This window comes from Hibiscus syriacus, unplaced genomic scaffold (genome assembly GCF_006381635.1).
Source record: "Hibiscus syriacus cultivar Baekdansim isolate YM2019G1 unplaced genomic scaffold, ASM638163v2 tig00112114_pilon, whole genome shotgun sequence".
NCBI lineage: Eukaryota > Viridiplantae > Streptophyta > Magnoliopsida > Malvales > Malvaceae > Hibiscus > Hibiscus syriacus.
The window spans coordinates 1,491,855-1,504,827 of record NW_024063255.1 but is presented as its reverse complement, the minus strand read 5'-3'; the positions used below and the strand labels follow the sequence as shown (position 1 = coordinate 1,504,827).

The 12,973-nt window shown below is 33.3% G+C and overlaps 1 protein-coding gene and 2 pseudogenes across 1 annotated transcript; 1 reads left to right on the top strand and 2 right to left on the bottom strand.

Annotated features, from left to right (window-relative positions):
- Nucleotides 1–1,084: 1,084 nt before the first annotated feature.
- On the top strand, nucleotides 1,085–1,851 carry LOC120174566 (major pollen allergen Ole e 10-like). Its single transcript, XM_039181369.1, has 2 exons — nucleotides 1,085–1,435; nucleotides 1,798–1,851. Exons 1-2 carry the CDS (start codon nucleotides 1,189–1,191, stop codon nucleotides 1,821–1,823), a joined length of 273 nt encoding a protein of 90 aa, XP_039037300.1. The 5' UTR covers nucleotides 1,085–1,188; the 3' UTR covers nucleotides 1,824–1,851.
- Nucleotides 1,852–7,140: 5,289 nt separating this feature from the next.
- LOC120174687 lies at nucleotides 7,141–9,866 on the bottom strand (annotated as a pseudogene).
- Nucleotides 9,867–10,757: 891 nt separating this feature from the next.
- On the bottom strand, nucleotides 10,758–12,973 carry LOC120174730 (annotated as a pseudogene).

Sequence of the window (12,973 nt, the reverse complement as noted above, 5' to 3'; positions counted from 1 at the left end):
AAATTATGATCATTTAAGTTGGACGTTAACGGTCGCCTCCTCCTCATCCTCCACTCTCCGACCCAAACCCTTTCATTGCCTTCAAGATTCCGACAGACTAGAAAATTAAATAAGATAAATAACGTGTTAAAGTGGTTAACGAGCATGACTAAAATTTTTAGCGACTCCTTTGTTTGTTTTTAACCAAGTTATTTCTTAATTAGTAGATCTACTTATCTGAAAATATTGCTTATTCACCATATTATACATGCTAATCATAGCCTCATTTTTCCAGTTTATTTTAGAAAGGTAGTTGAAAAAGCACTAAACAATTTTATTAATTATGTAACAAAAATAACGTTCTAGTGACCATTTCGTGTTTAATCAATACTGTAAATGATCATAATATAATTAATAGTCTTGCCCGTCTAGCTTAGTTGGTAGAACACAAGGCTCTTAACCTTGTGGTCGTGGGATTTAGTCCCACTGAGGGCAATTTATAACGAAAGTCTTCCACGGAAGCTGTCCCCTTACCCCCATTACATATGAGAATAGGGTCAGCTAATTATATCATAATATAACTAATGAAAGTTGAGTGATTATTAACATGTGAAGGGCATGTCTTTTTATGTCTAGAGTTGCACAGAATAATCTCTCAAATATTCTTCCAGAATTTCTTAGTCACGAATCGAATAATCTAACCTTTTTGGGAATTAGATTGACCTGCATGGACAATCATTAAAGTCAAACAGATTATGAACATGCAATTTAAGTAAGTAAAACAAAGGTGTAATTGAAATAAAACTTGACATTAAATAAATATTAAAATTTCCATAAAGCGCAATTCCAACCTTAGGGAATTTAGTTCATGAGTAACCTGAATTTCACAAAGCAAGTAGATTGTCATTAACTCAAATATAGTAAAAATATAGATTTTTTTTTAAAAAAAACTAAATTATATCTAAGTTAAATTAAAATTAAAATATAGTTACACTTCCCCTAAAATCAATCCGCGCATCGCGTTGAAATATTCCTCGCTTTTGTTGACCCGTATTCTCTATATACACACACAAAATTACAACCCCAAAACAATATCAAGCAATATAAAATTGCAATAAAATAAAATAATAAATTTGGATTCATGAAGTCATAGAGCAGCGTCTTGTAATTCATAGGGGAAAAGGCGATCCATTCCAAGGTGTAAATAGTATGGGAAAAACCAAGTTCATTGTGCCGAAAGACGGAGTCGGCGATGCCACATTGCAGAAAAACCTCGATTGGGCAAGCGGTCAAGGCATCGGTTGTGATCCGATTCAATCCTATGTCGTTTGTGCCGAACCGGCCACCGTTAGGTATCCTGCAACGTTCGCCGTGAGTCATTACCATAGGAGGAAAGGAGGCATAGAGAACACCTGCGATTTTAGAAGCACTGCTCAGACCACCACCAAGGATCCAAGTAAGCTAAAGATAAATTTGATTTTTTTTATAATCTAGTCTTTATCCTTTCAATTTAAAATGATTTAATTTATAATATCATTAGTGAATTCAAATATATTTTTACAAGAGATATTTTTAACCGAAATAGTTAACAATATTAATCATTCGAACTGACTAAAGGGTATAATGAAAGTAGAAGAATAAAATTATAGTAAATTAAAGTATAATGATCAAATCTTAGATGTAAATATAGTATAGGGACCAAAACCATAATTTAAAAAATCAGTTTTTAAGATTTAGGGGTTAAATTTTAATAATCTATTTAAACTAATAAATCTCGTCATTTTTTTCTTTATCTAATTGCGTTTATTTTCTATTCAGGTCATGGAAAATGCAAATATGTTTGAAGAATTGGAGATGAGGAAAGATTAGCTACGAGTAAAGGTTTTACTTTGCTCCAAAAAACAAACGCTAAAGAATATCATTTTTGTCTAAAAAAAATATTAGAAAAAACCTTAAAAATATTGATTTTTTTTTTCTAAAAAAAGTTTTATTACTAAATAAATATATCCTTATCATGCCATGTAATTCTATTTATAATTTGATTAAATGATTTTTTTTGAAATTCTGTTATTAATCTCCGTACAGTGAATAAGTTGTAGATTTAATTTCGTCACTCTAATTTGATTACTATATTTAATTCTTTAATTTTTTTTCAGGTTTTGATCTTAATCTATATTGGAGCTATTCAATTTATTAAGTTAAATTTTAGCGAGAAAGAATACTCACACTTAAATTTTAGGGATGAGGCACTAGATCCCTTAACTAAGGTAAAGGATTCAAATCATGACGATTATGAACAACTAGTTGGTCTATTGGGGTACGACATTAAATTTCTTAAGCAATGTTAGAAGTTTAAATCCTAACGATTGTGAATTGAACAAATTGAGTTAAGAGAGTCTCTCTTACCTCTACAATGATTTGTCAATCAGATCCTTTCGTCTTATAGAGTTCAAACTCTCTAATTAAGTTTAAAACTTTCATTCATTTAATCCTTTCATCTCCTTCAAGAAATCCTAACCTTCAAAGATTGACTTCATTATCGCAATTTTAATAAAGATTTCAGGTGATATTAGAGTGAATAATATAGCTCTTGTCTTTTTTTTTTAATTTCATCTTTTTATGATTCTTGATTTGTGTTCTAGTCAAGTTGATAGATAATGGAAGAATTTTATAATTTTTCTCGACAATTTTTTAGAGATAATTTATCTTTACATGAGCCGTCATATCTGTTGTCTAAACATGAAAATCGTAATATTAAATTACAGTCGCGATGCAGTGTAACGGTCGTATCATAGAACTTTTTGAGATCATCGTGATATCGCAAATCACATCTACAATATAAAATTTGAATTATTTAAAAAAAATAAATTACGATGTAATATATGTAACAACTGTAACTGCTGAAGCAAACTTCAATAACTTGTTTAACATCGCTTAAAGATTAAAGAAATAGTTGGCAGAATCAAGCTTAAGAGGTCACTTTAGGAAAGGACATTGGATATGATCACCAATATGAACAAAAAAAAAAAGCTTCAACATTGTCACCTTGAAGAACACTTACAATATAGAGCTCACCACAAGCAAGCTCTGCAACAGTTTCTAGTTCAATGAGGTTAATTAGGGGTGGATCAAAAGGAGCGTGTGGGACCTCGTCCTCTTAAAAATTTAAAATTATCATATATTTTAGATTATTATATATATATATTATATTAAAAATCTGTTTTCATCTCTTGAAATTTTATAAACTCGTCCCCTCTTAAAATTTTAAAATTATGTCCATAAGATTAACGATGGCACCACGGACCCTGAGGAGGAGTTGTTCTTCAAAATCCCGGTGGGTCTGCTAAACGATGTGCCATTGAAAATTTCATAGTTCTTTTTCCACAAGTTAAACATTATGAAAAAAAAATGAGGGACAAGAGGAAGAGGAAGAGAAGAGAAACGTCGAAAAATTATAAAATTAGTTAATATAAATTATTTTATTTAAGTAGTATCTCGTGTGATACAAAATTGATAAAAAAAATACCTCTTTCTTCTAATCTCGTTAGTTCGTACTTAAAATAAATAACCGAATAAAATATTAAAGTTCAGTTGAAAAAAATCTTTTTTTTTTAAAGTTCTTCACTGTCTTATATTAATTTCAACTATTTGTTTTCATTAATTTAAGGAAAAAAGTGAAACTTTTAAGTTTTATATAGATATAAATACGGATATAGAATTTTATGACATAGGAAGAGTTTTAAAATTTAAGAGAATAAAATTAAATCTTCAATATATATATATATATATATAATTAAATTATATAAAAATTTAAAAATTTTAAAAAGAAATCTTCCTCTCACTTTTCAGTCCCCACCACACGCATACATCTACATACATTTACACGCATGCGCACACACACGCATATATACATACATGAATGCACGTACGCACATACATACGCGCACGCACGCACATACGCACAATATACATACACTAATGTGAATACATTCCTACACACATATACATATATATACATATATAATCTTTTATTTAAAAAATTTGAAATGATATTAATTTAGTTTAAATATAATTTTATTTTACCTCAGAATTTAATTAGAAGTTTAATCATGACTCATTTAATTTGATTGTTAATTTTTTATTTTTAGTTTTTAAAAATATTGAATAAGATACCGGTTTATTAAAATCAATATATCAAAATAGAATTTAATTCAATATCATAATTTAAGTATGTATATATATTTCCATATATTTTAAGTGAAAATTAAATAATAAAAATATAAAAATATATAAGATATCTTCATATCTATAATGGGTCAAAATGATTTTCCCTAAACCTAAATTTGATTTTTCAAAAAAATTATTTCAAACCTATTGCATCTGTTGGATATAAATTCTAATGGTAAATTGCAAGTTTAATACTCTAACTATCATTTTTATTCCTTTTTAGTCATCTAACTATATTTTTTCGGAATCATATATAATATCATATTCTGGTTTCATTTTGGTCACTCACCGTTAAAAAATTAATAATGATGATGACATGTCACCATAAGACAATGCTACATCATCATTGAAGAAATTTAAAATATGTCACACCAACAGTTATGTTACCTTTTTAACAACGAGTGGCCAAAATGAAATTAAAACATAACATTCGGTATGATTTTGAAATAAAAAAATAATTGGGTGACCAAAACGGAATAAAATTGATAGTTGAGAAACTAAACGTGTAATTTACCCATTTTTTAAACATCCCTACCTATTAACTAAAAATGAGACTTGGTCAATGTTAGAAAAAAAAATCAACTTTTGAATTATAGAAACATTATTTATGGATCAATGAAGCTGTTAATTCTCTGAGTTCCCCATATGTCACCATAGTTGATTCATCTTCTCTATATATCCACGAAGTATACCCCGAAACAAAATCAAGAGTCAAATAAAAATTACTATAAAATTGGAATAATGAAGTCATTGAGCATCGTTTCTTTCCTCCTCCTTGGCACGGTGGTGCTCCACCTCTTCTCCTCCGCCGCAGGCGGAATGATTAGAGGAGGAGGATCATTCGAGGGCTATACCAAGAAGTTTTGTCTGCCGACGCCCGGAGCTAGCGATGCGGAGCTGCAGAGAAACCTCGACTGGGCATGCAATCAAGATGTAGACTGCGGTCCGATTCTACCCGGTAGCGCTTGTGCCGAACCATTCACCGTCAAGTCTCGTGCAGCGTTCGCCATGAATGCTTACTTTAGGTCTAAAGGAAGCGAGGAAAGCGCCTGTGATTTTCAGGGCACTGGTTTGATCACGGCCAACGATCCAAGTAAACTGGAAAAACTTTGGTTTTTATCATTATGTTTAAATTCCTAGGGTAAACTATTTATTTGGTAACCCACTTATTACTTAGTTTCTATTTTGGTCACTCAACTATTATTTTTTCAGAATCATACTAATGTTACGTTTTGGTCACCTACCGTTAAAAATTAATGATGATGTTGAAGTTTCACCATAAGATAATATCACACCACATCAACACCACTGTTAATTGTTTTAACGGGAAGTGACCAAAACAGAACTTAAACGCAATATTATGTATGATTTAAAAAAAAAAATTATTTGAAGACCAAAATAAAAGTTAAGTAATAAGTGAGTGACTAAATAAATAGTTTATTCAAATATATTTAGTCCTACATTTAATCTGGTTTAATTCAAATAACTACTACCGTTATCTCTTTCAACTCAAAATGTTTGAATTTTTTATAAAAAAAAATCATTCATCCCCCAAAAAAGGAAAACAATAAAAAGAATTATATCATCGTGATGAATTATTTAATAATATCAATAATTAGTTGGTCTATTGGAATGAAACACTAAATCCTTTTAAATAAGGTTATAGAGATCCGAATCTTTAGTGTTGTGAATAGATTAACTTGGATTAAGAATGTCATCTCATAATAGACATTTACAATATCTAATCAAATAAAAACTTGAATACCAATGATTAAAAAAATTATTTGACTGCTTATTTATTTTTGTGCAGGTTACGGCAGTTGCAAATACGTTTGAAGAATTGCTGGCTATAATAATGAGGTTGTAGGTTTGAACATGTTTAAGTGTGTAATTATTGTAAGCATAATAAGAGGCATCATTTAAATATTTTGGTATTTAGGGTTATATTATTATTTGGATATTATAATACGTTCGAGTAGGATCGGATGCGTATTATATCTAAAATTAGGATTATATAACTATTTAACGTGAGGTTCTTGGCTCACCAAGCTTGGCATACCCTCCGCACCAAGAAGCCGAAGGTGGTTTTATTCGTTTTCGAATCGGAAAGCAGGAGGGTCGAAGTCGATAGGATTGGCCGGCGGTTAGAGGTAACGGGAATGTGGGTTTTTGTTGTGCTGATGATTTGAAGATGGTTTTCAAATCTGTTGTTGAACTCAAAGATTTCATGGATCACACTGCTAAGCTTGCTTTGCCTGACCAGAGAAGCCTTAATTACAGTCATCATGTTTCAATGGCTCATTAATTTTTTATTATTTTTAGTGATGGGGGGGGGGGGGGGGGGGTTGGTTTATTTGTTGGAAGATCTTCTTCTTGTTCATGTTAATATTTTTCTTTTTTCCTTTAACAGAATTTGTAGTATGAATAAATTTGTTCATGTTAATACGTCCAAAACTTTGCCTAATAACGATTTAGCCTTCGTGGTCCATAAAACATTAAAGAAAAAAAGGAAAAAGAAGAGTCTTGCGCTCTACCGACTGAGCTAGACGGGCTATTATGACATCAACAATTGTAAATTAATAAAAAACATTTTTTTGATAATTCAATCCTGCCACTGTATTCTTGCTTATAATTCAATCCTCCTTTCAATGAAGAACATGGGCTTCGATGAAATGTTCGCTCCATATGTGCTTTAGTAGGATGGTGAAAAAACTTAGGTTTTACATTTCTTCGCGCAGTATGTATATTTCAAATGATCAGTAATATCTCAAAATGCTAACATGTATGTTTCGAATAAACTCGACAAAATTTCTTTGATGTTTATGGTTTATCGTAGTCATTTGATCTTAACTGGTGGAACGTAGAGCATGGTTTGTAAGTAATAGATAGAGCTTTTACGGCATCACAACAATTGATTGAAGCATTTTACCTCGATGAAAGTATTTTTGTTAAAACCAGTAACTAAACTTAGAGAGTACGACAAGGAGAAATCTTCTCACAAACATAACATTCTTCGTATAGTACATAATCTAGAGATCTCTGAATATCTGTTGAAGGAAGATGAAAATACACGATCCAGGAGCTTCACACAAGGACCGGCAACTCCGATAATTCTTTTGGTGTATCTTCTGTTAGAGGGCAAATTGTTTCAAGGTAAGACCGGCAGCTCGACCTTAGCAAAGGAGAAGAAACTGACACGCCCATTTTCTACTTGACAGAACTTCAAAGGGATGGCACTGTGTTTTCTTTCGATGGCCTCGATTTCTACTCTGGATGGTGGACTACCCTGTATAAGAAGACAGTCGAGCCAAAAAGTGAAATTTCTACATTAACGGATAATGAATCTCAACAGCGCATATATACATGATTTCCCCATATAGCAATACATGCTCATTTCAAGAATGCAAGGCGGTCCTAAGTTCACAAATCAATCAATGCAATACACAGTGCAACCATATACCCGTATCCAATACTCACACCCGAGTCCAAGCCGAACAGAAATCATGTTCAATAATAAAGGGCGATAGAATAGGCCTGATAGAGTCGGAAAGCTAGCATATGATGGTTAACAGTTGAAGAAAAGCTCTGCATAAACTTTCTTTTCAACCACTTCCGGAAAAGAATTACAATAAGATAATAGCTTATAGAGATAACAAGTGTTAATAAAATGAGAAGAACAATATTGATTTCATTCATGAAAAGGGGGTGATTCAGTGTTCAGTCGTCTAGAAAAGATCAGGAGAGCCTCAAGTTGAGAGCAATTGGAAGAACAGAGAAATTAAGAGAAGTTCAAACAGTCGTTTCATGACTAGACCTTCTGCTAAAAAGTTACCGTCATGTGTAAGCAACAGTACATCCTTCCGATACACTCCCACCGTCAGCCATTCGACATCAAGGAAAAAATATTTTATGTGGGAATCCAGTAAAAACACAGATATTCAATAATATGAATGAAAGGTATGCAGTGAATCACCGTATTCATGAGCGTACAAGAGTTTCTGAAACTCGGAATAAGCAATATGATCTTACCTACTCATGCAAAGAATAAAACTTGGATCAGCCGGTGAAGACTTTCTAAACTTGCTGTTGGAAGATAAACCTGAAAAACCGGAGTCACTTCTGTAATCTGCAAATTATTGAACAACTGAAGGATGGAATTCTTGTTTTCTTGCTCCATTTCTTGCAAGTCATTGCACTCTTGACTGCTCTCAAGTGAACAGGTTTCAGACTTGATCTTTTGACCCTTTACAGACCAAGCAATACCATGGCGCCCAACTATGTAACCGAGAGATTTCAGGTGCTTAAACACCTCAAAAAGCTCCCAATTGCATCCACTCTTTCCATCTGAAAGCTTCTCATATAATTCTTTTAAAGAAAGATGTATACCATTTCGATCTAAAACATGCAAGGCCCCTATTTCAACCAAAACCTAGAAAATTATTTCTTAAAAATTAAAATAGAGAACATAAACTTTCAACAACCAAAATTCTAAGTCAAGTTGGGTTTCACCTACAGAGTTTCCTCGATGGAGCAATATGTGTTGCCATTGCGAACTATCCCAGTTGTCACCCACATCTTGCCCTTCTTTTCAACAACCTCAGCCATAGCCAAATCATCAATCCATCGAGCCTTCGAGATATCTTTCCTGAAAACAGATACTAACTTTTACTTTCCTAATATGTTTGCTATAAAACAAAAGCAAAATAGCTTGGTTTCGTGCAATGTCAACAATTCTAAGCAGATCGCATCTTACTAGTAAACATAAGTAAAAAAAATCACATATTTATTGTAGAAGAAAAAAGATATCTATTGAAAATAACATCCAAAAGATAACTAATAAAACAAAGAGTACCTAAATTGTAACTTGGATACAAACCCAGAAGCGTAGCAATCCTCTTCATCATCGTCCTCATTGCAGTCTTCGAGATAGACCTCACTGTCTGAACAACTTTCCCAATCCTCAGTGTCCATCATAATTACAACAATTGCTGCAGAAGATGAAAACAAAATGAGAAATTAGATCACTATGGAAGCCTTTAGCGTCAGCCGTGGACATTGACACTACCACGAAATAGCTGTCACAGCCACCTCTACTTGAAATCCTTGCAAACGGTTAATCGTTCAGGAGAATTAACATTTAGGGGTGAACCATCGGCCTGTTCAGTTAAAATTTTCAAAAATTGATTTAACCGACTTTATAAACATGATAACCGAAAACCGAATCGAACCGAGCACATCATGTAAGAAAAATAATGATTCTTTATCAACCATATTGCTCAGATTAACAGTCAAGAAACACTTTTTTCAAATGCCTTGTTAATCAATTAACAAAAATGACTAAAGCTCCTCCATTTTCTTCTAATCTTTTGCTTTGGGTGTAAAATTCTTGGAAAACCAAATTATAAAGGAACACAATTAATAGTTGCTAAGTGTGTTCAAATGAGAACCATTTGGTGTCAACAGTATAACATGTGTTTCAAAGAAATTAAAGGAACTTACAGTGGCAGGGGCAGACCGAATGCTGACGAGGCGACCGAGGTCCTCGAGCAAGCTATGGCTGACGAGCTGTTGTCGACCGACGTTGGGTTTAGTACTTCAATTCAAGGCTGTTTAGGTTTAGAGCGGTGAGCGAGAGAAGCAGGGAGCAAAGTGCAATTTTAGGGTTTTAATTTTTGGGGGAAGAACTGCTTGAGATACCACTTAATATTCGATTCACAGCCAAACAAACAACCCCTTAATTTTATATTTAATTATAACATTCTATTGTTAAACTATTAACGAGGTGATAATAAGATTAGAGGTTATTGACGTAACCTATAACACCAAAACGATATTATTTTAGTATAATTATTTTATTGCCTAAAACAATAGTATTTTAGACATTAAACTTTAAGAGTATATCGATTTTATCATTAAATTTATAAATAATTTTTATTTTAGCATTGTATTTTCTGACAACCAAACACTATTTCTTATCAGTCATATTTCGCAATAAGATTATATCAAAATATATAATTTAAAAAATATGAAAAATTCAAAATCTTAAACAAATAAATTATTAAATCTAATGTATGTTACTTTCTCTCATTTTGCTTAAAAAGAGTTTTCAATATAGTCTTAAATTTACATGTTTAACAAAGAAGGCAATTATATTATTGACAAAGAAAATAAATTTAACACGAATACATGTTCACTCTGAATTTCATTTCACTCGATTTGTTTTGAAAAAAAAAATTAAATAAAAATTATAAATATAGCTCATCTGATTACCTCAATTTTGTTTCATTTGATAAGACTTGTATCATTGTTTTAGCTGTACTAGCAAATAGGAACTCAAGTGTTGAAAGAAGTCAAATTTTAATTTGATCATATCCGAACCATGCAAATACTTAAATTCAACATGATAATGACTTAATCGAGTATAATTCAACGAGATCAACGGATTTGGTCATTGCTCGACTCGAAAATGACCCAACCGAATCCAATTTACATTTCAAACCGAACTCGAATAACTTGCAAAACCCGGTTTGATGTCAAGACGATAAAATCTCATAATGGTATCTGCATTATGAAACTGAAACAAAATCCATCAATCAAAATAACAACCAACACTGACAGTGTAAATCACCAATGATTTTAAATAAGTTGGAAAAACATCCATCCTAATGCATGTCAAATGCATTACATTCATCTTCAATAAACTCAAAAGCCTGCTTCAGCATCGTGAACTTGATGTCGAAAAGAGTAATAAATAGCATGTTCTCCGATCTGTTCTACAGGAATGGGGGAAGAATGATCCATCTCCGGGGTACTTCGGCCTTCCATCCTTACCGTCAAATAGCTGCAAGCGACAAGAAGTAAAAGGGAGAGCGTAAACTTTAATCAACAACGGAATAATGAACCACAACAAGCCCCGACCATAGCAAGATTCCTAAACAGTTAATTTGCCACCATATATGAACTTACAGGAGTTTATATGTAGAGAGCTTTGTCTAATGCATTCGATTAAGCATAATGGAATAACATAATATTGTTGCTCAAAGAAATCCGAATCGGTATGTGCTCGGCAAACTAAATAAAAGTCCATACGTGTTTATCTAATTTACTTTTAGATTAAGGCGTGTAAGGCATTGCATGGAAGTATGGTTTTCATCAGTGTCGAGAAAAATATCCGATTTAGTAGTTCGTGGAAAAAGGAAATACCTTTTTCAATCGGCGATGCTTCGCGAGGGCCCAATTTGTCATGATAGAAGTAGCAACCACAAGAACACATAGCCTGCAACTGTCTGAGTAGCAATATTGAAACCCAACCATTGATAAATCTCTGTTGTGTAATTCGCGCATGTCACGATGTTGAACAAAAAGCCACGAGGAATTTGATACCCTCCACTGCCGTCAGGACCGCGTAGGTTCTTCAGTATGATATGACAATAGAAGTTTGCAAGTTGACAAACCACACCGAACCCGAAGCCAATCTTCATCTGAAGGTCACCGACAGGAGTGTAAAGCGGGTGGTTGACGTAGTAAGCAATGTACGAACCAAATGTCCAATAATAAGCACAATTTCTAAAGACGTTCAATAATGGAGAAGTCGCGTGGCTGAAACGGTGGACGAAGAATGTTTCCATAATCCGTTTGAAGTAGTGGAAACACCAGTAATATAAAGCATATGTTTGAACGGGGTGGATGACACGCTTCTCTTCGTATCCAAAGAACTTATACACCGGGAAGTAGTAGAAGACGGGATAGAGGATCAAAGGACCCAAGTACTCGAAGAAGAACAGTGTTCTGTAAGACACTTGTGGACCCAAGTCCTTGAAAACTATGGTCAAGCTGTTTTCGTTCCCATCACAGTAGTCTCGGAGATTCTTCTTGTAGCTAAGGACGACAGGCCTCTCCCTTGATCCGGACGGCACGGGAAGAGTTAGTCTTTGTCTCGAAGGATAGAACTTTTTAGCTGTTGGAACAACACAAACTCGTTTAGAAAGAATCTAATGACCAATGAAACTGCCTACACCGATGCAATCACAACACCTAACGATAAATGCCGGTCGAAAGATTGACATACTGAGTCAAGTATCAGGACTCAAGGGTCAACAAAATTAGGAAATCATGATCCACAAACAAGCATTGAATCTCTAGCTCAGTAATTGAATGGAAATGGGGTGAAAAGAGCATCTAATTGGCTCTACTTGTGAAGATATGAAGCAGGAGAACGCCCAAACAAAAACACAAGCAGAATCACAAGAAATTCCCACAAACAAGCAATTATGCTCCACAATTTCAGAATTATAGTTCTGTAAATTAGCACTTAATTGGCAAACAGAGCAATAATCAAGCTTGTATCTAACAACTAAAACGAAATCACTTACTTCTCTTGTGAATTGCCTCCTGCAGATCAGCCACAGTAGCCTGCAAAACAAAAACACAACAAATTTCCTTTCTTTTTCATTTTTCTTTTCAAATCAAACCATTAAAAACAAACAAATCACAATAAAGACAGAAATGCATACCGAGTCATTAAGCTCGAGGCCACCTTTGATGAACTCTCTCCCACTGCGAGAAACTAGAGTGACCTTCATCCTTTCAAAACCCAAAAACAAAAGGAAACCCAGTTTTCGTTACAGCAAAAGGAACCAACCCTTTGAAGCTTTAAGCTTGTAAAAGTTTGGATCTTTGGAGTTCCCAAGATCTCAAAGATTAGAACTTGGCAAAAACGAAAGTGGGAAAGCTGGTGATTTAAGAAATGGGGTAAGTATATATAATA